Source organism: Protomyctophum bolini (assembly GCF_963924005.1).
Source record: "Protomyctophum bolini genome assembly, chromosome: 10".
Lineage (NCBI taxonomy): Eukaryota > Metazoa > Chordata > Actinopteri > Myctophiformes > Myctophidae > Protomyctophum > Protomyctophum bolini.
The window spans coordinates 12,191,667-12,216,486 of record NC_137871.1 but is presented as its reverse complement, the minus strand read 5'-3'; the positions used below and the strand labels follow the sequence as shown (position 1 = coordinate 12,216,486).

Sequence of the window (24,820 nt, the reverse complement as noted above, 5' to 3'; positions counted from 1 at the left end):
TGACCGTATGGGATTGTACTGTACAGTATATGGCCGTAGTGTCTTTATCCAAAGCATGTTACATCCACCCAATGACACACAGGGGGTGGAGGAGAAACCATGCGAGGCATCAAACTACTCGTCGTGAGCAGTTAAGGGTCTTGCTCAAGGGCATGTGGATTGTCCTGAAAACTAGAGCGAATGATGGCTCTCCTGCCTTCCCATGGCTTTTTGGTGGGACAGGCCCAGGGTGAAGTTCACAGTTAAGGTCAAGGTGAAAAGTACATTATCACTCGTATGTACGAAGGAAATAGCATATATCTTGACAATTATTATACACCTTTCTCATATAGAAACAAAACGCCATGTGGTTAAGTTAGATAGAGGTTGTTTATTGTTCTCTCTGGGATGAGACCCAGAGCAAAAGGCCAATGATATGCAACAGTGGAGGCTTTGTCAGCCCAACAGTCAGTGTGAAGTGTCAATCTGCACAGGCACTGGGCATGGAGCATGTGTGTGTGTCTGCGTGTGTAAAGCCTAATAATTTATACCCCTGGTCCTCTCTGAAAGGAACCGAATTTCAAGCCAACAGTACAGTGGTCATACACCCCCATTTCAGCCGGGGTGTCTGTACAAGTATCTGTAAAACACAAACATGGTGCTCATTGTAATAATAGTTAAAATGAACAATTTACATAGCACTTTTTTAAAAACAAGTTTACAAAGTGTATATCAGACATAGAAACAGAAAAAAGTGAAAAAATAAATTAGACAATGATTAAAAAATAATAATCTAAGAATAAAATAATATGATAGACTTGCTGTCTATTTATCAAAGCATAAATAAAGAAAAAGTTAAGAGATAATTCAATATTATTTCTTTTTTATTTCTTTTAATAGTTTTAAAAGAGGAAACTGAGTTAGCACATGTGCATGGACGTGCACATACATTGATTTTGGGGGTTTGGAAATAATGGTCAGCCTAAACTTACAATGCAGCCGCATTGTTAGCTTGAAAATCTCTTCCTTTCATGGAGCAACACTGCTGTATAATGATGGAATATAAATTAAGTTTAAAGGAGTAGTTCACCCTAAAAATGCCTTAAAGATATTTTTTGGTTTTTTTAGTCACTTTCCAAAGCCAATTTTGTGACCGGTGGCTGCCAGATAGACTCCACCGGTCATCAACTATTGGCTTAGGAAAGTGACAAAAAAAAGAAAGCAAGAGAAAAAATCATAATAATCCATGAATTCAAAATAAGTGTTTTTTTTTGGGGGTGAACTACTCGTTTAAGGGTACAGTCATACATACAAGTCAGGCTGGGGGTAGCCAACGCAACGCATGCAGAGGCATCAGACACGTCAGGTTCCCATGTTGTCCTGCGTGTAGGGTTGGGATTTAACGGTTCCGTAACGATTCCCTAACAGTCCGATTCCTTTAACAGTTCCCTTTAATGATTCCTATAGGCAGTGGCGCAACTCTCACCGAACTCTCCTGGGCAGTTTTCAGGAGAGGAGAGGGTTCGCATTTTTTAAACATGTAGTTAGTGTTGGAAAAAAAAGAAAAGAAAAAAACCTGCAGGCAGCTTACCGGTGTTGACAGTTGTGGAGCTTTCATTAGCGACGCGTCGATCTCCTCCTTTCCCCATAAATCCAAAAATAGTGTAATAATAATAATATAATTCCCAAAGTGGGGTCCAGGGACCCCCAGGGGTCCTTGAGCGAGTTCCAGGGGGTACCCATGCTACATGATATATAGTTTGAAACCAAATGGACCCTTATGGGCCCTTATGTGGACGCTCTCAGAGTTAAATTAACATTGATTTTACATTATCAATTGGAGTCCCACAGGTAGAAATGGCATTAAAAGTAGCCTAATGGCAATGCTTGTCAAACGGGGTCCTTGAAATCACTGCTAGAGCTGTAAAAACACGTCAATACACGTGTTACGCATCAACAAGAAGTCAAAAACAGTGCGTGACACCAATAGGGGTGACCTATTGAATCCTGTTCCTGTATTATTAGAATCATTACGCAATCACCACAGAGTGCAAAGCACAATGGGTCACTGATGGCGGTGTAACAACTTCCAAGCTGAGCCGGGACAAGAGCGAGCGAACCCCCAACTCATTTTGGGGGGGACAAGTGTGACGTTGGCAGGGGACCTATCCCCCCCCCATTCCCCACCCAGTTGCGTCCCTGCCTATAGGGAGTTCCAAATGGACCCTTACAGGTCCGAGTGTACAAATCAAACCAAATGGACCCGTCACCAGGTCCATTCGGTTCCATTTGTACACTCTCAGAGTTATGGTGGTCCTTGAAATTAAAAGAATGTTGGATCCGGTTCCTCCGGTTCCAGATCCAGACCCAACCCTACCTGTTGGTTGGCAAACTGAAAGAAAACTACAAGCTAAATCCCTGCCAAGTGGTGACAACCATTTTTTGCTATTGGTTGGTGAAATGTTCACCCACGCCGCGAACCAGACGCTTCACCCTCTTGCTCCAATAGAAGCGGGACGCTGGCGCGTCTGAAGCGTATGCGTGACCTTATAGCCTCAAGACAGAAGAGTCACTTTTGTCCAATACCTGCTACATTATGGCATGTGTGAGTGTGTTGTGTATAATATCAGTATGTTTATGCACGTACACATACAGTTTGTTAGAGTCACTGCAGTTCGGTATCGGTTTCCTCGGGTAGCTCGGTACCGGTTTCCTCGGGTAGCTCGGTATCGGGTTCCTCGGGCAGCTCCTCTGATGCAGAGGGCTGCGTGGTCTCGATTGAGGAGCCGTCTTCGCTGATGACCGTGACCACCGGGAAGTCTTTATCGACGGCCGACGGCAACGGCGACTCCCCATTGGCCGCCGCGGTCATCGAGGCCTCGTCGTGGTTGGACGACATCTCCGTTGACGCGTCGACGGGCTGGGCTCTGTCCTCCTCCTCCTCGAGAGGCATGTCCCAGTCCATGTCCGGAGGCTGAGGTAGACTGGCAAGAAGTTCCTGTATATGGCCGTGTGAGAGGGAGGATGACTGATTTAAGCAGTCACACCTGGCCTGAGTCAAACTAGAACTGGACTCACCAGAGGCTCTCTCCTGAGTGTTTGTGGAGGTGACTGATTTAACCCGTTGTGCCTTGATCAAGTCCATGCACAACGGGTGCGCAGCTACACCCAGCTCTGAGTCCAGTTCTAGTTTGACTCAGGCCAGGTGTGACTGCTTAAATCAGTCATCCTCCCTCTCACAGGTCGCATACACAAAAGCAAGATTTCATTTACATTCAGTGACAGAACTACTAAGTTTCAAACAAATAAAATAATTTGTCAATTCTGGCACGCTGAATTTTAGGCGTCAATATTCGTGCAAAATTGAAAATGACGGTAAAGAGATTTTGTCCTACTACTTCTAGTACTTCATCATGCTTGTAGATTGGCTATTGTTTTAAAAATAATAATATGTGGCAAAAGAAATGTTTGGAAAGGTGCGTTGGACAGTGACAACTGAAGCAATCATGAAAAAAGTATTTAATTTAGGCCTGAGGTCGAAATAAATAAAAAAACGTTCGCTCTGAAAGAATATATCAAAGATGTGTGCCGCATTTTTACGATAAAAAAAAAATAGCAGACCTACAAGGTCGTAGCGCGCCACTCGGTGGTGCGCTATGAGCTTGTAGATCTGCTATTTTTCAATAGCTAAAGCATAGCATAATGCGTAGTTAAAACACCAAAAGGGACGTTTCGGCCCCTCTGGACCTTCATCAAGAGGTGTCTTTAAAAAAAAAAAAGAAAAAAAAAGGAATGGTTTTGGACCCGACAGTGATTAGCGCTTCCTCCCGATGACGTGTCTACTGTACCTGCTGTTTGTGCAGGTCATTGTTCCTCACGGCATTCAGCAGACTCCTGGTGAACAACTCCAGCTCCTGGTACTTCTGTTTTTGGTTCCCTAGCTCCGACTCCAGGAACTGCACTTCCTCATGCTGAAATAATTGCACCAAATAAGCATTTTTAGCCCACTTGGCGTGCATGCGCGTACAGTGCACCTTCACGAACACAGAGACGTATGTGTACAGGCACACCGGCGAGCGAGCTAAAGTGAGCGTGTCGCCGTGCCGAACGTTTGCGAAAGTCAACTTCAGTTCGACTCAGCGCCGTCCGAGTTATGTACCAATAGGAACAGAATCGTAAATCATCATCCCCCATAGTTGGTACCTCCAAGACATAATTTCTCAGTTTGACGTATATATATATATATATATCAAATCCCAAATCGTATATAGTTAAACACTGCGGCTACAGTGTGTTACAGTGATTTTGTGTGTTCTATGAAATGCTTGCACACTGATGGGCTCCGTTTAAAGATATTTCCTTTATTGCACCCTTTACAAGTACAGCACTTGTAAAAGGGTGCAATAAATTATTTCATTTTCTTTTACTGTCACTTTTAGCTCAGCACCTGCCCCAACACAGGGTGTGGATGTGCATGTCATTCTATTCTTCTCATGAGTTTTGGGTCTTCACCTTGAACTCCAGCAGACTCTGCATTTGCTCCATGGTCGAAGCCACCATTCCACCACCATCGTCACCATCATCCTCATCTTCGTCAATTATCTCGATCTTCTATTTTGAAAACACAGATCCGTCAGCAGCTATAGCAACAAATCATAGTGATTAGAATGACGTCAAGAATCAAAATAGGAATTAGCCCCGTTTGGCAAGTAAGCTGAACAATGTATCATAGTATGTTGAGAAGCATTTGATCTTTTTTGTTCAGCAGTAGTAGGACAATATTACAACATCTAAACATACAGTGTTTGAAATATTGTCTAAGGTAGAGCCAAACGTCATGTTCTATGGTGGTAAATACATTTCACTAAGCTTTTGGATGATCCAGTGTGCAGACTCTACCTGCATTTCTGAATCGTCAGGGACACGAGAGCAGAGCAGTGGTTCTAAAAAAACTAATAATTTCAAGGAACCCCCATAACTCTGACAATGTACAAAATGGTACCAAATGTTTCCTATCGTTTCTAATTTGTACACTCTCTCAGAGGTACAGACCTGTTTCTTTCCACCCTATAAACCCAAGCGTTTAAGTTCTAAACACTTATTTGTATGCAGCACTGAGTCATCTGGTAGGCTACTCCTTTTCATTGTGAACAAGTAGCCTAAGCAGAGTACAGTACTGTACCCTATACCTGGCAGGTGAAAACAAGATTAGCATTTGAATGCCTGATCTGCATGTGTACAAGGGGACGGGCACCGGACAAAAGGAGGTGTTAACGTGTGTTCAGAAATGGATGGTCAGAGCTGCGCGATTACACACAAAGTCAATGCAAAGACGAGAATTGCGCGAACGGGCGCGACGGCGAATATACTTGTAGCCTACATACTGTGTCTAATTCATCATGCGGGCTCGAGCCCCGCCGCCCCCACGGAGTCTACGTCACTGCTAGACAGAGCCTAGAGAATGTCTGCGCACATGACATTGCAAAAGGTCAAGAACGTCCTGTCTCAAAGACACTGAAAATCTAGTCCACACTCCACACATTAGTTCCCTTCAGGCTGGATCCTTACTATCAGACTCCCTAAAGACTCCCGAGCTTGTCCAGCATGTTGCTGCGTGTGTAACGACGGGAACGTGAAAAAGAAAGATTTTATTTCTCCCATAGTAACTTCTCTGCATTCCAGAATTGAATTTAAAATCATCCTTCTCACCTACCGAGTTCTTAATGATTAGGCACCACCACCATATCTTAATAAAGTGCTCATTATCCACTATTATGTCTCTAGAGTATAGACAAATCCACGCAGCCCGCCCTGGGCGTGTCACATTAAGCGCAGCTTGACACCGCAGCATTGATTGCATACAGCTGGATTTCAGAAAGGACAACCCTGTATTCATAAATGGCGACTATGTGAAGGGGTCCAGTTTTAAATTCCTGGTAACCCGTCACCTCTGACAAACCTCCCCTGGACTGACAACACCGCTGTGCCCTTTTGACCACAGCCGTGTCTTCACTCCCTAACAGAGCTCATGAAATGTTGAATAGCATTGTGCATTGTGTCCTACGGTCATCCGACCTATGGCATCACAGTGTGGCATGGCAAAAGCTGCCCAAAGGGTCATAAATACAGCACACAAAAAAAAATCATTGGCTGCCCTTTGCCCTCCCTGGAGGTAAACAGCCTTTCCAGAACCAAAGATATTACATTACATTACAAGACTGTTCACAAGGTCACCACCGGTTTGACCTGTTGCCCTCTTATCTGGCAGGCACTACAGGTCACTCAATATATGAACCTGCACTGTTAAAAAAAGAGATCTGTTTTTTATTTCCCTCCCTCAAGGCCAAAAGTAATTGATGAACTTTATGAATGTAGGGATGAACTTGACTGCACTTGATACATTGTATTGTTTAAACTAAGTATATCCATTTGTTTATATTAGGATTTGTGTTCTGTGGCTGTTGTACTGGGTTTTTACCAATTAGGAGTGGCACTTTTTAATGTGATGTGTGTACAGTAATAAAATTAAATAGAATACCGGTAAAATAAGATGAAATAAAAACAATGCGGTACCACGTTGTTGTCCAAGGGGGCAGTGTTACAAGATAAATCTCCTCCGTCTTCATCCAAATCTCTCTGGTACGAGTCAGTATTGCCATCTAGGACAGAAACACCACCAGGCAGTTTAATCCATCACACTGGGCTGGGAAACTGATCAAATTCTCCATTTATGATAGCTATATTTATACAAGTTATTAACCATATTAACCCCGCCATCCCTATTGGGGCCTTTTATTTTTTATTTTTTATATTCTATGTTCTAGCTACAAGCTCATGTCGTGGAAATTTAGGGATAAACATCTAATAATACTCCAAGTTACAAGTTACTCACAACACGTTGTATTGCGAGCTTGTGGATTGTCTTATTTCCACTATTCCACGCATGTAGATGAGGCTAAAGTAGTTCATACGAATGATATTAAAATGTTTACATTGGTTTGTAAAAGACCAATCTGGGAACCCATCGGCAAAAAAAGGAAAAATAGCGCCCTCTGCTTGAGAGATTAGTAAAAGATAGACTTCATTTAATTGCATCTTTTAAAGTTAAACAGTGTAAGAGAAAAGTGTTATTCCGGTGTATTTCCATAAATAAAGACAATAAAACATTCTACCCTGATGTGTAAACATACATGCACGTTTAAATGCACATACTCTACATGCACGTTTAAATGCACATACTCTACGTACATGCACGTTTAAATGCACATACTCTACATGCACGTTTAAATGCACATACTCTACATGCACGTTTAAATGCATAATGTATATCTCTGCTGTCCAAAATATCAACGTTTCAGGAAATTATAAAAAAGAAAAAAGAACGCCACTACATTGATCCTTGAATTATAATCACCTTACCCAAATTTAGCTCAAGTGTTGTTGGGAGGTTTTTGGCTATTAATGTAGATTATTTTTTATCTGACTTTGTCATTCTAATCAATGATGGAAAAAACAGCTATCTACAAAGTTGGAGTTGGGTGGTTTAACCGACATCACAGTGAGGAGGGAGTTGGGACGTTTAGTCAGAAGCGCTTGTTTAATACTTTTCATTGATTCAATATTTGTAAGACCCACACACAGACGTAAAGGGTGTTCAATAGCACTGATTTATTAAATTAAATAAAAAGAAAATGTAAAAAAAAATGGAGATGGCTGGTTTCTGCCCGACATCGACATTATGTTCCTGTCTGGAGTAATATTACCTTCGGACAAGCAGAGAGATCCCCCATCGTTCAAGTCATCCCCAAATTCGGGGGTTCTTAGCCCATCCTCGTCAGGGCTCAGGGTCAACGGAGAGTCTCTCCCTGGCGATGATGTCGTGAACACGGCGGGTCCGCCTTTAGGAGCCGGGATCTCAATGCCCATGAGGCGGTACTTTCTCCTCCGGTTGCTAATCCATGTCTGTAAGTGGAAAACGGGAACAGATAAGGTTCGATGTATCGGTCATATTTGATTTCAATAGTGCCCCCTGCTTCTTACAGTTTAGGACGGGTAAATGCAGAGGACAGATTTCACGTACGTATATATGTGCAAATTTACAAAAAAAAGGTCCCCAACAGGAGTGGGGACTAAATTATTATTATTCAAGTTGTCAAATAGGATCTGATCCAAGATCCAAATCAGACGAACCATTAACTACTGAACCACTTAAGCCCTGTATATTTTGTCATACAACGAATGGTGAAAATGGCAGATCCACAAGCTCACGAGTCGCATTCAATGAGAACATTCAGATTCCACAGCCAGTGTTCCTCCGGAGCCTTCATGTACTCATTGGTGATAAAATGTGATTGACTGACTGACTGACTGACTGATTGCTTTATGAACAGTTTGCAGAAAAAAGGTCTGTTAAGAGGATTGAAAGAAATCCAAGAAAGAAAGCCTATTGGCTCGTTTCCATCGGGGTCCTCCTGTGCATGTTCATTTGTGTATTCATTGTTGAAAGACATGTACATAATATCTATTGATATACTGTACATACAGTACATTCATTCAGAGACCCCCCATTGCAGCAATTTAGCACAAGACTAAAACAAATTAATTTACATTGGTTTGTTTTTTTTGACCGTTAACTCTTACCAGTGCCTCTCCGGCTTTTCAAACTCGCTGCGTTTCAGATTCATCATCTCTTTATCTCTCCATCAGTATGAGCAGGGTTACCTTGACTATCTCAGAGTCAACGTTGAGCTGGTCGGCCGCGGCTGCGATCTTCTCCCTGCACACGGAGCCCAGACTGGTCATGCCTCTGTCCCAGTAGCGCTTCAGCTGGAGCAGGTCTCTGTCGCTGAACTGGGTCCGGTCCTGCAGCTGGTACACAAAGCACAACATTCCACACTTATTTCCACATTTTGACCTGAGATCAGATTCTAAAATTGTCTTCTAAATCCTGACAGTTTTCTGAAAAAGCTAATAATATAATATATCTCTCTGTTGCTTCTCCTTTATCATGTGTTATTAACTTATTAACAAGTCTGCCTTCATTAAATGAGTGAAATATATCAACTAAATAAACATGAGCGAACACTGATCGCTGATCGATTTTATGTGACAAATACAGGGCTTAGTGTCAGAGATCGAGAAACTATACCACCAACAATAGTATACTGTATTACCAAACTCCAAGCACTGAGAGAAGACTTTGAGAAGACAGACAAACGAGGTCCAACGCTCCAAATCAATATGCACCTCGGCATGAGAGGCAACAACCCCAGAATATAAAGCAATTTGACCCCCCCCCCCCCTTTCTCCCCAACACCCTCACCTCGCCTGGCTTCCCTTCCGTGAACATGGTCCAATTTTGTTTGTGTAGATGCCCGACAAAGCCGGATGCACCGCGGTGGATTCAAACCCATAACCCCATAACCTCTGACGGTGGTGGGCAGGCACTTTATACCACTGCGCCACCCGAGCGCTGATTTGCTTGATTCACATTTTTCTGTTAAGATTTATTCTGCACAATGATGCAAATCAACATTAAAAAAGATATATCCTATTCTTTAAAGGAAGGAAGGAAGCTTGATATTATGGGATATGTAATGAACATGACATTTCAATGTCAAGTGTGACAGCTACACAGAGGCCTGTATGTATTCATTTGTTTGCATAGCTCAAATGTTCAGAGCCTTGTGTTAAGTAAGTCGGATAACGAGGTGTGTTAACGATGGAGGATGGACTAATTAGTACTTACTGTTCTCTTCCTGGAATTGTTGAGGAACCAAGGAGCAGCCGTCACACTGACAGAAGTCTAAACACAAACACACAATCAGCTAAATACAAACACTCAATTATCGACAGTGTAGATTCTACGCCGTCTCTCAGCTCATCCACCATGATCCGTCTCTCCTACACTGTACTAAATGAGTCTCCCTCTCAGCTTGTCTATAGTCCGTCTCTCTTACACTGTATCCCTCTCAATTTATGTGTGTGTGTCATGCACAGAGCTTTTCTCCTATCCGTCTCCCCTACACTGTCTCCCTTTCAGCTTTACCGTCTGCCAGCCTCTCATACACTTGTCCCTCTCTCTCAGCTTTTGTAGATTCTGTCTCTCCTACACTGTCTTCTGCTCAGCTTTTCTGCCTCTCTCTCCTACACTTCAGATTTCCTACTGTCTGTCTCCCTATTAGGGCCGATTCATACTCCTGTTTTAGAGCCGAATAAAAGTCGGTTCGGCTCTGTAGAGCCTACAATGTGACATCATTTGAGGTTCAGGGGGGGCGGGTACGGTCCTAAAGTCGGCTCTTCGGTGCTACTGAAAATGTCTGATGAGCCAAAATCATTTCGGCACTACAGCGCCGAAACAGCGGTAAAATAGGAGTATGAATCGGCCCTTAGCTTCCCTTCTGTCTCTCTCTCCAACAACGTTTCGCCTTGCAGCTTTCCTACAGGCGGTCTCTGGTATCACCAGTGAGATCCAACCCCTACCTGTGCGCTACATCCCCCTTTGGGTGAGGTCTGTGCTGTGACTGAGTAGCTGCCGTGAGGGAGTGCCATGTTGCTCTGCTGGGGTCCAGGTCTGGAGCTAGTGTTGGGGGGTGTATGGCCTCCTCTCTCCCCAGACAGGTCAACCCGGGTTGGGCTGGGGCTGGCTGACCTATTGCCCCTGTGGGTGTGTCTCTGAGCCGACATATTTGCCAACTCCTCCTCCCTTCGCCATTCATCTTCTTCGTCCCCCGTTTCCATGGCGATAGAAAAGCAGCCACTGGGGTCCGGGGGGTGGGGCATCCGCCTATGACTTTCCTGGCCCCTCCAACTGGGGACGAGTGCCTGCCTCAGTCCCCCGGCATCGGGCTTGTCCGACAGGGTGAAGACCTGCTGGATCCGGGGCGTGTAGTCAGAGGAAGGCCTGGGGGTTTGGACCGGCAGCGAGAGCGAGACCCTGGCTCTTGGCGGGGCTGGAGGGGGAGGAGGGTGGGGCTGGGGATTGGAGTGAGGCCGAGGCTGGGCCTGAGGCTGAGTCTGCGAGGAGGAGGAGGGCCAGGAGCGGGCCTGCGCTGTTTCGTACTGCCGAACCCAGCTGTGAAGTACTACACCTGCCCCCGGGCCCGGACCTCCACCTGGACCTCCACCTGGACCCGCCTCGCCCAGGGAGAAGCCTCCCTTCCTGGCTGGAGTGTAGACCGAGGGCCCGGAATGCCCCGAGGGCGAGGAGGAGAGGGCCGGGGGCCTCCGAGAGAACAAGGCCTGCTTGGAGTGGACGGGGGAGGTGCTGGAGGTGTTCCTGTTGTGCAGCGATAGGCAGAGGAGAGACGAGTGGGCGTGGGAAGACAGCTCGGAGTCAGAGTGAGAAGGGAGGGGGACAGGGCGGGGCCTGGGGCGAGAGGCAGAGTTAAGGGAGTAGATCCCCGTCAGAATGACGTCGTTGTTGCTGTTGCTGTTGTTGTTCCCAGCGCTGAGCGGGGAGGAGGAGGTGGAGGAAGACGTTGATGAGGTAGCGGGGAAGGAAGTGGACGAGGGAACGAGGTGGGGCCGGTTCTGGATGTTCCGGGCGGCGACCATCTCAGCCGTCAGCATGGCTCCGGCCACCAGTGCTCCCCCAGTGCTCAGGCTGTGGTGATTGGACAGAGCTCCGCCTGCCAGCGCTTGATTGGGCAGCAGTCCCCCCGGGAATCCCTGATTGGATAAGGAATGGGACAGGCCGTCTCCGTTCTGGTCGAACTTGGAGGCCACCTTACGTCGTTTGTTGCCGACCCACGTCTGCAAGGAGCAGAACCATCAAGTCAGTAAAGTCACTTAATTAATGAATAAAACATTATTTTAATCAATCTGTATGGTATACATTCTGTTAATAGTAATAACCTACATTGATATAGATCAGGAGTGGTGAGAAAAATATATACAGTTTGACAATTATTCTTGAAAAAAATTGTTACAACGTTGTTATTTAAATGTGTTATATGAATAAAGGAGGTATGGTATTCACCCATGCCAACACACACACACATGCACACACACACGCACACGCACGCACACACGCGCACACACACACACACACACACACACACACACACACACACACACACACACACACACACACACACACACACACACACACACACACACACACACACACACACACACACACACACACACACACACACACACACACACACACACACACACACACACACACACACACACACACACACACACAGGCCTACCCGGACCACACTGAAGTCCAGTTTGGTCTCTTGAGCACACTGCAGTATGAGCTGAAAGCAGGCTTTGCTCTGGTTGGTCATTCCGTTATCGTAGTAACGCTCCAAGACCCTCTGCTGATCCGCCGTGAACACCGACCGCAGGTTCATCTGAAACACCAGTGCACGACACTGTTACATCATCACATGACACTGTTACATCATCACATGACACTAGAGCAGGCGTTCTCAACCTTGTCAGGCTGTGGCCAAAATAAATCATATTTGAAATGGGGACCCCGTTTCCGATAAGCAATTCATATGTAGTTAACCCATTTAGGCCTGGGAACGATTCTGCAAATGTCTTCTAATGTTTTCTTGAAAGAGCTATGTTTTTCTATGTCAGTCGTTCTCAAACACTTTCATGTCACTTTTCACGATTCTTCAAAAATAGCAGACCTACAAGCTCGTAGCGCGCCACTCGGTGGCGCGCTATGAGCTTGTAGATCTGCTATTTTTCAATAGCTAAAGCATAACATAATGCTACCACCAAAAGGGGTTCCCGCCCCAAAATGGGATTACATGTAGTTTGACTTGGTTCCACACATAAATATTGTGACAATAGCTGATCTAGCTAAAGCTCAAACTGTGAGCCTTCCGGCCAGCCCTCCCGTTAGCCAATTTTAACCCATCTAGACCTGATTTTAAAACATTAACTCCCAAAATGGATTAATATATAGGATTACATACATGGCCCAGGTCTGGGTCTTGCTCCGACTTATATTCCTGACATAGGCCTACCTATACTCTCCCAATAGCAAAGCATGTAGCCTGAGATCCTCAGGCAAAGCTCTGCTGGTCATTCCAAAGTGTCGGTCAAACACAAAGGGAGAAAGGGCTTTTGCAATCAAAGCTCTGACACTTTGGAATGCCCTTTGCCTAAGGACACCAGGCTCGCTGAGTCTGTGCCTCGTTTTAAATCCCTTCTTAAAACACCTTTACAAAGCGGCTTTTAATGCCCAACACAAACCCTAGGCTTTATTGCCTCATTTTATGTGTATATATATATATATATATATATATTCATTCTTCTGTGAAGCACTTTGTAACAGTGTTTGTGAAAGGTGCTATACAAATTAAAGTTTATTATAATTATTTCTTATTAATATAGTATACAACACCAGTATAAAGCCAGTACATAAGCACTATAAGAGGAAGTGATTCTTCACTTTGGTTCTTGGGACACATCTGCATTGCTGTGTTACTATCCTTAACAGGACATTGCACTGACCTTGCATCATATTTTCCTGACCGTCTAACCAGGTGGTGGTTAGTCGTGGAACACCAGGTCGATGCTCCAGGTAGAATGTACCTACCTACCTACCTACCTACCTGCCTATACTGAGAGTACCAGGTTTCCCTCAACCACTTAAACCCATTTTAGGCAGGGTGTTATGGTGTTAGCATTACGTTATGCTTTAGCTATGTAAAAAATAGCAGATCTACAAGCTCATAGCGTGCCACCCAGTGGCGCGCTACGAGCTTGTAGGTCAGCTATTTTTTGAAAAATCGAAGAGCGACTGACATAGAAGACATTTTTTTAAATCTGATCTCAGGTCAGAATGGGTTGAACCCACCGTCTGCAGGCCGCGTCTCTCAGGCCAGGCGTCCATCCTGCCGCTGGAGGGGAAGGGGGCGGACTCCATCCTGAAGCTGGAGGGGAAGGGGGCGGCCTCCATCCTGCCGCTGGAGGGGAAGGGGGCGGCATCCATCTTGCCGCTGGCCTCCATCCTGCCGCTGGAGGGGAAGGGGGCAGCGTCCATCCTGGTGCTGGAGGGGAAGGGGGCAGCCATACAGGCTGTTGGACGACAGGCTCAGCCCTCCCTGGTCAGTGTGTCTAACGTAGCTCTGTCCTGATGCCACACATCCTAGCTCAGTGGATATGGAGCTCTGCCGGTCGACTGCACGGTCGAGGAGAGAACCAGGAAGAAGGCATGGTGTGACAGGACTCTGCGGTAGGAGAGGAGAAAGGTCCTTAGAGCTTAGAACCAACCAGAGGGCACTGTATGGTGAGGCCAAACACCTCAGCCAAATGTATACAGTATGTGTGCAAAATGTGATTATCCGCATTGTCAGACTGTGTTGAAATGAGTCCACATGTTACATTGTACGATGAAACTATGACCTATACGTTAGGCAGCAATGAGGGAGAGAGAGAGTCACTTGTTGGACCCGGTTTGGACTTTGCCGAAAATGACATGGGTTGGCAATTCATTTTTCAAACAATAACATCCGCACATAGACTAGCGGTTATACAGTATTTAACACATGAAACCTGTAAGGTTCTTGGTAAAAGTAGCAATTTCAAACTGTTGTCCTCATCTCCATCCTTTGAGTTTTGTAGATAAACGCAGAAGCAAGATTTAAAAACTTAATTAGGTATGATGAGATCACATAATCTAATCTGAAAGAATCTCATTAATCAGTATTGAAATACCGTGCTACAGACTTAATCCAATATTACGGATATGATTAGTTTTTAGATGAGTTTGTACAGATATCTGAAACGTCTTGAAAACTCATAATGAAACATTATGAATATGACTCAGCTAAACGAAATAACAAATGTGTGTGGAGAAAAAGAAACTCATCGTCATCCGTTTACGATGCACCACTGTGTGAGCTTGTAGATCATCTATTTCCACTACACTGTCCATACTACGAAGTATAACATAGGTCAGGACATTCATTTATGAAAAAACTAAACAGAGACACAAGGTTTCTGTCTGACAACAAATTAAAAGAGCATTTCTCAATGTTTTGCACAAACATAATAGTTTTGTAATTCATTATACTTTCCTACAGTGATGATTGCTTGAATACTTTAGTCAGAAATGTAAACAGCATGTCAAATGGTAAATGGTGCTTTTATATATAGCGCTTATAACCAGTGGAATTTGGGGTGTACCAGATCACAGTTGCTCCCTCTAGTGTTGTGGCTGGCGCTGTGGATGTCACTCACTGTGGATATGTATAGTAGACATGGTATGAGGGTAGTCAGTGCACTGTGCCTTTGGTTATCTTAAATACCAATCAAAAATATCATATATAACATTTATACTACCTGTCGTTATTTTTTTTTTCATTTTATATCACTTAATAATTTGATTATCATTGTCAAAGATATTCTGAAATTATGTCATACAAAATGCCTATAATAAAAACAGTATTAAAACAAATATCATATATACCAAGCCCATTGGTAAATGGTGCATTTATATAGCGCCTTTATCCAAGGCGCTTTACATAGATTGTGCATTACATTCACCCATTCACACACACATTCATACACCGATGGTGGCCGAAGCTATGCAAGGCACCAACCAGCACATCAGGAGCAATTAGGGGTTCAGTGTCTTGCTCAAGTGTTTTGCTCAAGCCCGGGTTCGAACTGGCAACCTTGCGGTTACCATCCAGCCACCCCACCCCTGAGCCACCGCCACCCCGATCCCCATTGATCATATATGTATGAGTACACACGAGTAGAATTCCACAATTTATTTTGATGAATTGAACAAGGTGGACCCTCTAGTCATAATGAATTGCATTTTTATAGCGCTTTTCCAAGTGTTCAAAGCACTTTACATTCATTCATACATTGGGAGGTGAACAAGTGTAACGCTTTATTGGGTCCCATATCAACCAATCCCATTGGTATTTTGTAATTGCTAAACCCATGTCTTGTACCCTGAGCCATCCCAAAGCTTCATGGGTGTTCCTGGAATGGCTGTAGCTATAGCTTAAATGAGTGTCTGTAGAGTTAAGTGTGTTTGGTCAACAAACAACACTATGCAGTTTCCTAGATTTATTTTTTTATTATTATTGTCCTGTACATCGCTTACACATATTGTATGTTTTTTTTTTACTGTCTGTCTCAGACTTTCTAGTCGTCGTCCACTCCCCCCCCCCCCCCCCCCCCCAACTGCTTACTGTACATATATTTTTCCATAATTATTACTGTATATTTGTATCTTGTATGTATGCCATTGCATCTCTCAAATTGAGAACTAATGGAAAAAAGCCATATAGGCTTTCTTGGGTTTAAAATCTTCTTAGCAACTGTACTTTCCTGTGCTTTTTAAAGTAGGCTTGCTATTCAATCAAAACGAATCAATCAGTTCTGCACATCATATTTTAAGCTTTTGCTGGCTGTGCGCCCGTGGCGACTGTGTTTTGAGGTGAGCGTTCATGTACATTACTTATATACATTATGACTATGTAGGCCTATTATGACCAGCTATCCTTTGCATGTATAGATACAGTACATACAGTCTATTCTATATAACGATATTTATTATTGTATGGTTTATTGCTGTGGGTGTAGGCTATTTATTGGTAATTGTGAACTTTTTCTAAGCAGCTGCAACTGCAACACTCTGAATTTCCCCCTGGGGGTTTAATAAAGCGTTATTACACAATGTGTGATTGAGCGATGAATGATGATGCAGCAAGCATGATTTTAAGGCAGGGGTGAAACGTGAAAGTCAGTCCAGTCTGGAGAGTACTTGGAAATCTGTGCGTCGTTAATGATGATCCTGATCATCATAAACCTAGCTCTAATATAGTTGTTTATACTTCTTGTAATACTTGTATAATCACGTGCATAGTCACGGTGTCATTTTGTATACTGGTTTAGTTTAGTAACAGATGTGTGTGTGTGTGTGTGTGTGTGTGTGTGTGTGTGATGTGCAATAATTCTGACAGCTGCGCACGGGTGCAGCAGAACAAGGAATGATGGAAATATATTAATAACTGATGCTAAAAATGTAGACAATGTCGTTGCGTCATATCAGGAAACAACCACGGACGACTGGATCTGACAGCGGATTATTTATATATAAACAGAAACTACACACACACACACACACACACACACACACACAAGAGAGAGAAACCAGACGCCGTGTGGACAGGACTTCCCTACACAGACAGACAGTAAACAAACAGAGCCATACTGTAACGTAGCCTACACGAGGAAGGGAACGCATTGTCTCCGAAACTTGAACTAACTTTTATTTTTCAACACAATACACAAACCGCAACTTATAGTCTCCGGAGTTGGGAATATTATACAAACTGAAACCCCAAAGGCAATCTAAGAATAGCGTTATTCCATAACATCTTCAGTGTACCCGGATAGAAAACGATGTGTGTTCTCTAGGCAAGTTGCCATATGTCTGATCCCCACAGCCTGGACAGGAGCGTGTATGTCTGTATGATACTGGCACTGTGGCACAGTACATTACGTCCAGCCACCGACCCCAGGGCAGGCAAACACACAGACAGACCCAACATTAGGCCCGGGCGGCCATCACTAGCCAGCTTAGCATTAGCATTAGCCTGCTCTCCCAAAGGATAGCTGCTGCCTGCGGTTGAACTTTTCCCTTCCAAATCTCTTGATTTCTCAACCCCTCGCAGCGGATGATTCCGCCCGATTCCACCCTCGGCGCGAGGCCGCGCGCGGACAGATCGCGAGATGTGAAATCACCGCAAAGTGAGATCACTCCCGTTACGTACCCTTTTGGATGTCAAAATCAAGAATACGGACGTTCCCAATTCAGCAGATTTCTTCTTTCAACCAGCAGCGGTCCCCCCCTTTTTTCGCTAGACAATGAAATCACAACGTCCGATCATCAATTCTAATCATGATTGTGACGTGTACGCAGACAGGAGCCAATGGGGGAGCCGAGGGGACTGAAAACCGAGCGTCCGTCCCCCAATTGTCCCGCCCACCGTTGACTTTGCTCAGGAGAAAGAGAATGGAAGAGAGAAAAGGAGGTGGAGGCATGGAAGCAATGGGTAGTAGAAATGAGACGGATGAATGGAGCGATGAAGAGGAGGAGATAAAGGAGGTGGAGAAAGAGACTGAGGGATGGATGGACGGACGAGAAGGAGGAGAAAGAGAGGTCACACAGATCTCAATTCAAGATTTATTTTTACTGTAACATAATATTGTATGAGTACACATGAGTAAACATTTTTTGATGAATTGAACAAGTGTTAATAAATATTTCAATCAATCAATCAAAACATTGTAGCTGCAATAACAACAATAACATCTATATATGAGTCCGTGTTTTAATAGTTTTAAGCCGGTTTGTCGGCTGACTGATCTCTAAGTGACCTCAGACAAACAGGATTTTTCCATTAGAAACAAATTAATTCCATTAAAAATGCTTTATTGGCATAGCAAAGGCACATGGCACATGTAGCATATAATAATTTGTGCAAAGATGTCTAAATGCAAAGGGAAAGTCATAAAAGTTACAGTTTTCTTTTGATCTATTTTTAATTTATTTAACAAATTGTTTTTGGGCTTACAAAACATTCAGGTGAATAGCAAATGAATGCGGTTTGTTTTTGGAACGTTCAACAAAATAAGATATACGTATATAGGCTATAAACAACATTAGAGTTAGTACAGCAGATGAGGTTGCAACAAATGACACAGATGGTGTGGGGGGGGGGGGGGGGGGGGGTTGGGGGCAAACCAAGGAGAGTTTTGAATATTAAAATGAAGCAATGCATATTTCAGCGGGTGCATAAAGCTGGTCAGTTTAAAGAGGAGTATACAGTGTGTTCTAAAGGGATCGTTTGCGGCAAACTGGATAGCGGACATGATAGAGGACATCCAAGATTTTGTAGCCAGCCCTTGCAAGCCGATCTGTAAATGACCTCCTCGTAGTTAAATGGGAAGGATGGTCATTTTAGAAGGGGAAGTGAAAGTGGAATACATCCTGTAAAGGAAACCAGTTTTGGTTACATTAGACTAGAGGTTAAAGCACTTTGTAGCTTTTGCACAAAAACCTGTTGTTGGGCACAATAATAATAATAATAATAATTCTTCTTGCCTGTGTTGGCATGAATATGTGTGTTGTGTTGCTGTGTCTTGTGGGGGCACAGTTGATAAATTATGTTTTTAGATTACTAGCCCGGCTGTAGAGCACCAAGTCGGTAACGATGAAAGTTGCTACCCGAGTCAGAGTACCCGTTCCACCCATGTGTCCCATTTATGCCCATATATGGAGATTTCTGTATCTCTCCCTCTGTGTCCCTTTATTCCTATATATAGAGTTCTGTGTCAGGCATGCCCAAATATGGAGTGTTGTGATGTCAGAACAGGCCAGCTCCATGTATGGGCCATGTCCAGAACCCGGGCAGAGGCCTTTTGTGGTGTTTCTAGACAACCGTGGGTACGGGTCAGACCGACTCCACGCCCTGTGGGGGTGTGGAACTCGTATGCCGAATTTAAAGTCAGTGGGGCGAACGGTTCTTGAGTTACGTGCATTACAGCCATACACACGTACAGACAGACAGACAGACGTACAGTACAGAGACGTGGTGCAAATATAGATAGATACTTTAACTTGGTTAGGTAAATTATTGGCAGCGAGTGTTTGGCATGGCCTCACTCTGTCCTTCCAGTTGCCACAAAAACAGCTGTGGGGAAATTACTTTCCAGAAACATGTTTCTAAAGTTACACTTTCCCACATACAGCTTGATAGTTGGAAATCTAAAGTATCTAAGGATAGTCTAATGAAAACATCAAATTATTTTTAGATTAGTCTGACTCCTAGATGTCTTGTTTTGGTTTTTCTGCCTGTCTGTCAACATTTTCAGTCATGAAACGGCAGGAGTCGTGTTACAGAGTTCCCACAGCAATGCAATTTATGAATGGAGCATTGTTGTCTCTAAACCCAAGACTTAAAACAAAGATGTAAAGTGCATAGATTTAACCTATTAATCAGTGTTGTTCAAGATTCATGAGATCATTTGTCATCCTCAACTTCAAGTTTCACAATTCACAATTTTACAGGAATAAAAGAGTGGGTGGAATTGTTCATACAAGCTCAGCTCCAGTCACTTTGCAGTTTGAAAAGTAATGAAGGGTTCAAGGTACAAGGGAGGTTTCTTAAGACAGAAGCATTATTAATGATAATAGTAAACAGTCAAGTACAATAACAACGGGGGGAAACAAATAATCAATCAAAAAAGATGCAGCCCTAGCAATAGCATTAAAGCATTTAAAGGTAACAAGGTTCTTACTATATAAATATCTATTATAAACATCTGCATAGAAAAGCTATGAAGTGACCTGTGCCAGTGTCCTTGGAATTGTTCAACACACAATAGAGAAAGAAACCAAAGAGAAAAGATATACATTACTTTTGACACAGTGAGCCCTGTAAAATCCCCCCCCCCCAACATGAACAAATCAACATGAGTCTAACTCATGTTGATTTGGTGATGTAATGTTGATTTAAAACAAACGGTGCCAATACAAACATTAAACGCCATTAACAATAAAGAGAATATGAAATATGTAACATTGAACTAAAGACAAACATTAAACCTGAGTATAAGAGGGGCTAGCGCCCCTCAACAATAATAATAACTAGAAAAGTCGCATATTTTAAAAATTGCAAAGTGTGTTTGCCGCAATCGCTTACATAGGCCCCTCCCACTAATAGTGTCAGCCAATTACAATGTCACGTTACCCCTGTGATCATGCGTTTAAGTAAGTCGGAGGGGATATATTGGAGGGGTTACATTAGACTTCCATGTTGCCATATAATCATATCATATAATGTCAATACTGTTGATGTATGCATTTACAGGATGTACAAATGAAATTATACACAAAGGGAAAACATTCCGTTTATTAACCTGTGTTTATTGCAACCTCAGTGTTTGTATGGCCTTTCCAGTGCTGGCACTTTAAGAAGGGGGGAACGTGCCAAGTACTGTTGAGGAGTAGGGGTGTTCCACAATGTCAAGTGTAAAGTATGTTTATTATCTGGGGAAATGAATGTAACCCCATATGATGTATAATCTAAAATAGAACATCTAGGTGTGGGGTTACCTATTCAGGTTCAGCTGATAGCTGTGAGCTTGTAGATCAACTGTTTATATTTAATTGCTTCTCTGTGGGTGGTAGGATCCTCTCCTATAAAGGGGAGACTGCAGGCAGAGCTAGTCAGTTATGCTTGGGCAGGCATCATGCTGACAGCCCCGTGAGAGAGCTGCTAGGGCCCATGTCATGGGCATAGCCTAGTGTAGTTTGTTATGTTCCTTTTTCCTACGTTGTACATTAAGTATTTTTGAGTTATTTGTTTTGTACTTTGGCCAGTATTATTTTTGCTGTTTGATTTTTCCGTTGTGAATATCTACACTGGAGCTGGAGGTTTGGAGCAATAAAAGCCACCAAAAAGCATCGCTGACTGTTTTTGGAGCCTTGGCCCTCGGGCAACTTCACACAGTCATCAAATCATTTTCTGCAGGCCTACTAAGGATATTAATAAGGATGAAATGATATCTACCCAGCTGCTAAAGGATTCAGGCATTGGATTTGTGTGATGTTTGGGGCAGAGGTTCTGCCCCAGGTGCCACACCGCCGGCCTGCCAGAGACAACAACAAATGAATGAGGTATGTCATGTAACTCAGTGGATCAGTGTGAGGTGGGAGAGTGCTGTACTGTACTACAGTATGAGTGATTAGTGGTTGGATAGAAATGTACCTACATGACACATCGACATCGCATCGCCATGAATGGAATACGTTTGTAGGCTGGCCTATATTAATTTTACCCATTCGTGCGCAGTGCACGGCAAAGGCGTGAGATTGCGCACTGCTGTGATAAGTCCTGTGGGTGAGTGATGCCTGCATGAGAGATAGGCTATCATGTCGTCAAGGCAGTCATAATCAACATTGTAGTGATCATTGATGAACGAATCATAAACATATGGATGAAGGCTTGCCGCTTGCTTGTGTGTGCTGGTATGTGTTTGGCGACGCAGGCCGCGGTCCCGTCCTCCCGACCCCCTAAAATGATATCGCTTTTTTCTGAACTGTCAAAGCACTTATTTAAATGGTGAATGATTAAGCCCCTTACGCCATAGCCTGCTACAATTGCAAATAGGCAAGCTGTATATGCTTGTCATTGTCACTTGGAAATAAAGTCGTGCAGTCCATTTATGCCTTTTTTATATATAATATCACTCACAGACAGTACAGTGCACAAGGCCAGTAAAGCACTGTTAGATTAAGCACAAACTAATACATTGTAAACATGTTATATTGTTTTTAATTGCGCAAATTTAATTACTTGTAAAGTTGGAAATCTCTCTTTTTCTTTTTTTTTTACATGTATACAGTATACATAGTTTTATATTAACATTTTAGGAGTGAAAACATATGCTTAGATGCCTGTGACAGCGTGTCAGCAGTTCAGACAATGCTGCTCCGCTTGTGTACGACAGAAAAACAGCCGAGGACAAAGCATACGACAGCTTCCGACCAGACGTGACTTTTTGTCCTCATTGGTCGGGGGGGTAGGACCAAGGGATTTGGGATTAGTTTATAAACATTTTGGTATTTGTTTATAAACATTTGTGATTTGTTTATAAACATTTGTGATTTATTTATAAACATTTTGGGATTTGTTTATAAACATTTGGGATTTGTTTACAAACATTTGGGATTTGTTTATAAACATTTGGGATTTGTAAGTCTCATGGGGGGGGTAGGACCACTACCAGTCTCATGGTCGGGGGGGGTAGGACCAAGGGATTTGGGATTTGTTTATAAACATTTTGGTATTTGTTTATAAACATTTGGTATTTGTTTATAAACATTTGTGATTTGTTTATAAACATTTGGGATTTGTTTATAAACATTTGGGATTTGTTTATAAACATTTGGGATTTGTAAGTCTCATGGGGGGGGTAGGACCACTACCAGTTTACCTGTAGTAAGTCTCATGGTCGGGGGGGTAGGACCAAGGGATTTGGGATTTGTTTATAAACATTTTGGTATTTGTTTATAAACATTTGTGATTTGTTTATAAACATTTGTGATTTGTTTATAAACATTTGTGATTTGTTTATAAACATTTTGGGCTCTGTATAATATGTTGCCTAGGGCCTCAAAAGGCCTAGAACCGGCACTGCCTACTCAAGTTAAATTTTGGTCATTTTGGTGTGCACCCATGATATTTTGGCGTACGCACGGTTGATAAATGAGGGCCTGTGTATTTAGGGGGCACTCAGGTGCAGTGATTCAGGTTAGACACAGGGAATGGTGGGAGCACACCGTTCTTACCTACCAGCCAGCAGCCAGAAGCAGACAAAAGAACAGGATAATCGTTACATATTATCACTGGTATGTTCATGCTTTCAACTGCTCACTTCGGTTCAATAAATACAGCCAAACTGAGCTCTACGACTGGACATCCATCTGTCATGTTTCTGTGTGCGCTGCTGCGTACGATCACTTCCACCACCTGTGAAGTAACGTGCAACAAAGTTTGGAAGGTGAACGATTGCCGTTACAGAGGCCTTAATTAACTGAACCACTTTGAGATTTTTGAGACACCAGAGTGAGTGGTTAAATTAAACAACAACAAGCTGCAGGCCATGAACACATAAGCTATACCTGTGTTAAAGTAACAGAGTGAATTAAGAAGAGCAACGGTCAGTTTATGGATACTTGGAATAAGCATACTGGTAACATAGATAATGTTATAATGGGGGACTGTAAGGCAAGCATTCTTTCCTGCTGTAGTAGTAGGCCTACATGTCGCTGCAATAGACGGGGTGAAATGGCTATTTGGAGCATTTTATTTTGTAGTTTTTGAACCAATCAGAATGTCTTATGCCTCCGGGGTATGTGACGTTGCTCCCATAAGCGCGTGATGTGTGCACGCACATGCAGATTGTCTGTAAACAAGGTCAGAGAGAGACAGGCAGCAACGCTCATGGCCTAACCTAATGTTTTCAGATACATATTTTAGCGTGATGATTACGTTTAAAACGAGTAATACACTGTCTGGATGTCACTTTGAATGAGACTATCAAAAACACCTGTGTTTGGAGGACGACGCAGCAATGGGAATAAAACAGGTCAATGTAATCAAGATTTATATGCATGTGAGCCTCGACACGCCATCACCATGCTCCATATTTATAAAAGTGTGAAAAACATATTTTTCATTTCAGTAGGTCTTTAAGAATGTAGCATCTATACAACATAGAACTCCATATTTTAAATAAGTTTGACCCCTCAAGATCTCCATTATGCTCAAAATTTAATTCTAGTTCTCAATTTCCAAACAGGCAAATATTATATAAACCAGGTCTATTTCTGCTTAGCCTTCCAGACCGGACCCTGTCCCTGAACTTATCTAATATTATGCTTCTCCAAAAATGTATTCGGATAAACCACCAACTCTTACCATCTGAGCCATCAAAATATGCCCCCTCATTCAGAAAACATTTCGTGTTTGAAATAGACACGTATAAGGTGTGATTTGGGGCCCTAAAGATGAATAACAAATGAATATCAACATCTTTATATTGTCCAATATAGGGGGGTGAAATTATGACAGGCAAAATATGATCCCCAAGCGCCAATGTGGGTTCTTTGGGAGAGATAAAGAACTGCCCTCATTAGTTTATTTTGCCATGTCTGTAGTTTATCTGGTATTTTTAGATATGCCGCTGTACCAGGTTAGGCAGGTGTAATCAAAGTGACATTGAACTAATGCTGAGGCCAGTGTCCTCATAGTGGTTCTGTCTACGAATGTGA

At 43.1% G+C, this 24,820-nt stretch overlaps 1 protein-coding gene and 1 long non-coding RNA gene across 3 annotated transcripts in view; one reads left to right on the top strand and one right to left on the bottom strand.

Annotated features, from left to right (window-relative positions):
- LOC308322782 overlaps positions 1-24,820 on the top strand; it is a 486,306-nt gene that overhangs the window by 315,647 nt on the left and 145,839 nt on the right. The window lies entirely within an intron of this gene.
- hdx (highly divergent homeobox) lies at positions 379-18,108 on the bottom strand. 2 transcript variants are annotated; one of them, XM_080774207.1, is made up of 11 exons: positions 17,751-18,103; positions 13,811-14,183; positions 12,198-12,344; positions 10,462-11,733; positions 9,728-9,784; positions 8,701-8,847; positions 7,743-7,941; positions 6,553-6,638; positions 4,492-4,590; positions 3,828-3,950; positions 379-2,977 (listed from the first exon to the last, which is right to left on the bottom strand). In XM_080774207.1, exons 2-11 carry the CDS (start codon positions 14,024-14,026, stop codon positions 2,645-2,647), a joined length of 2,679 nt encoding a protein of 892 aa, XP_080630333.1. In that variant the 5' UTR covers positions 14,027-14,183; positions 17,751-18,103; the 3' UTR covers positions 379-2,644. The 2 variants fall into 2 exon arrangements, 1 of the variants encoding a protein (XP_080630333.1); XR_013964750.1 differs by lacking the exon at positions 379-2,977 and having other exon boundaries at positions 3,901-3,950; positions 6,518-6,638; positions 17,751-18,108.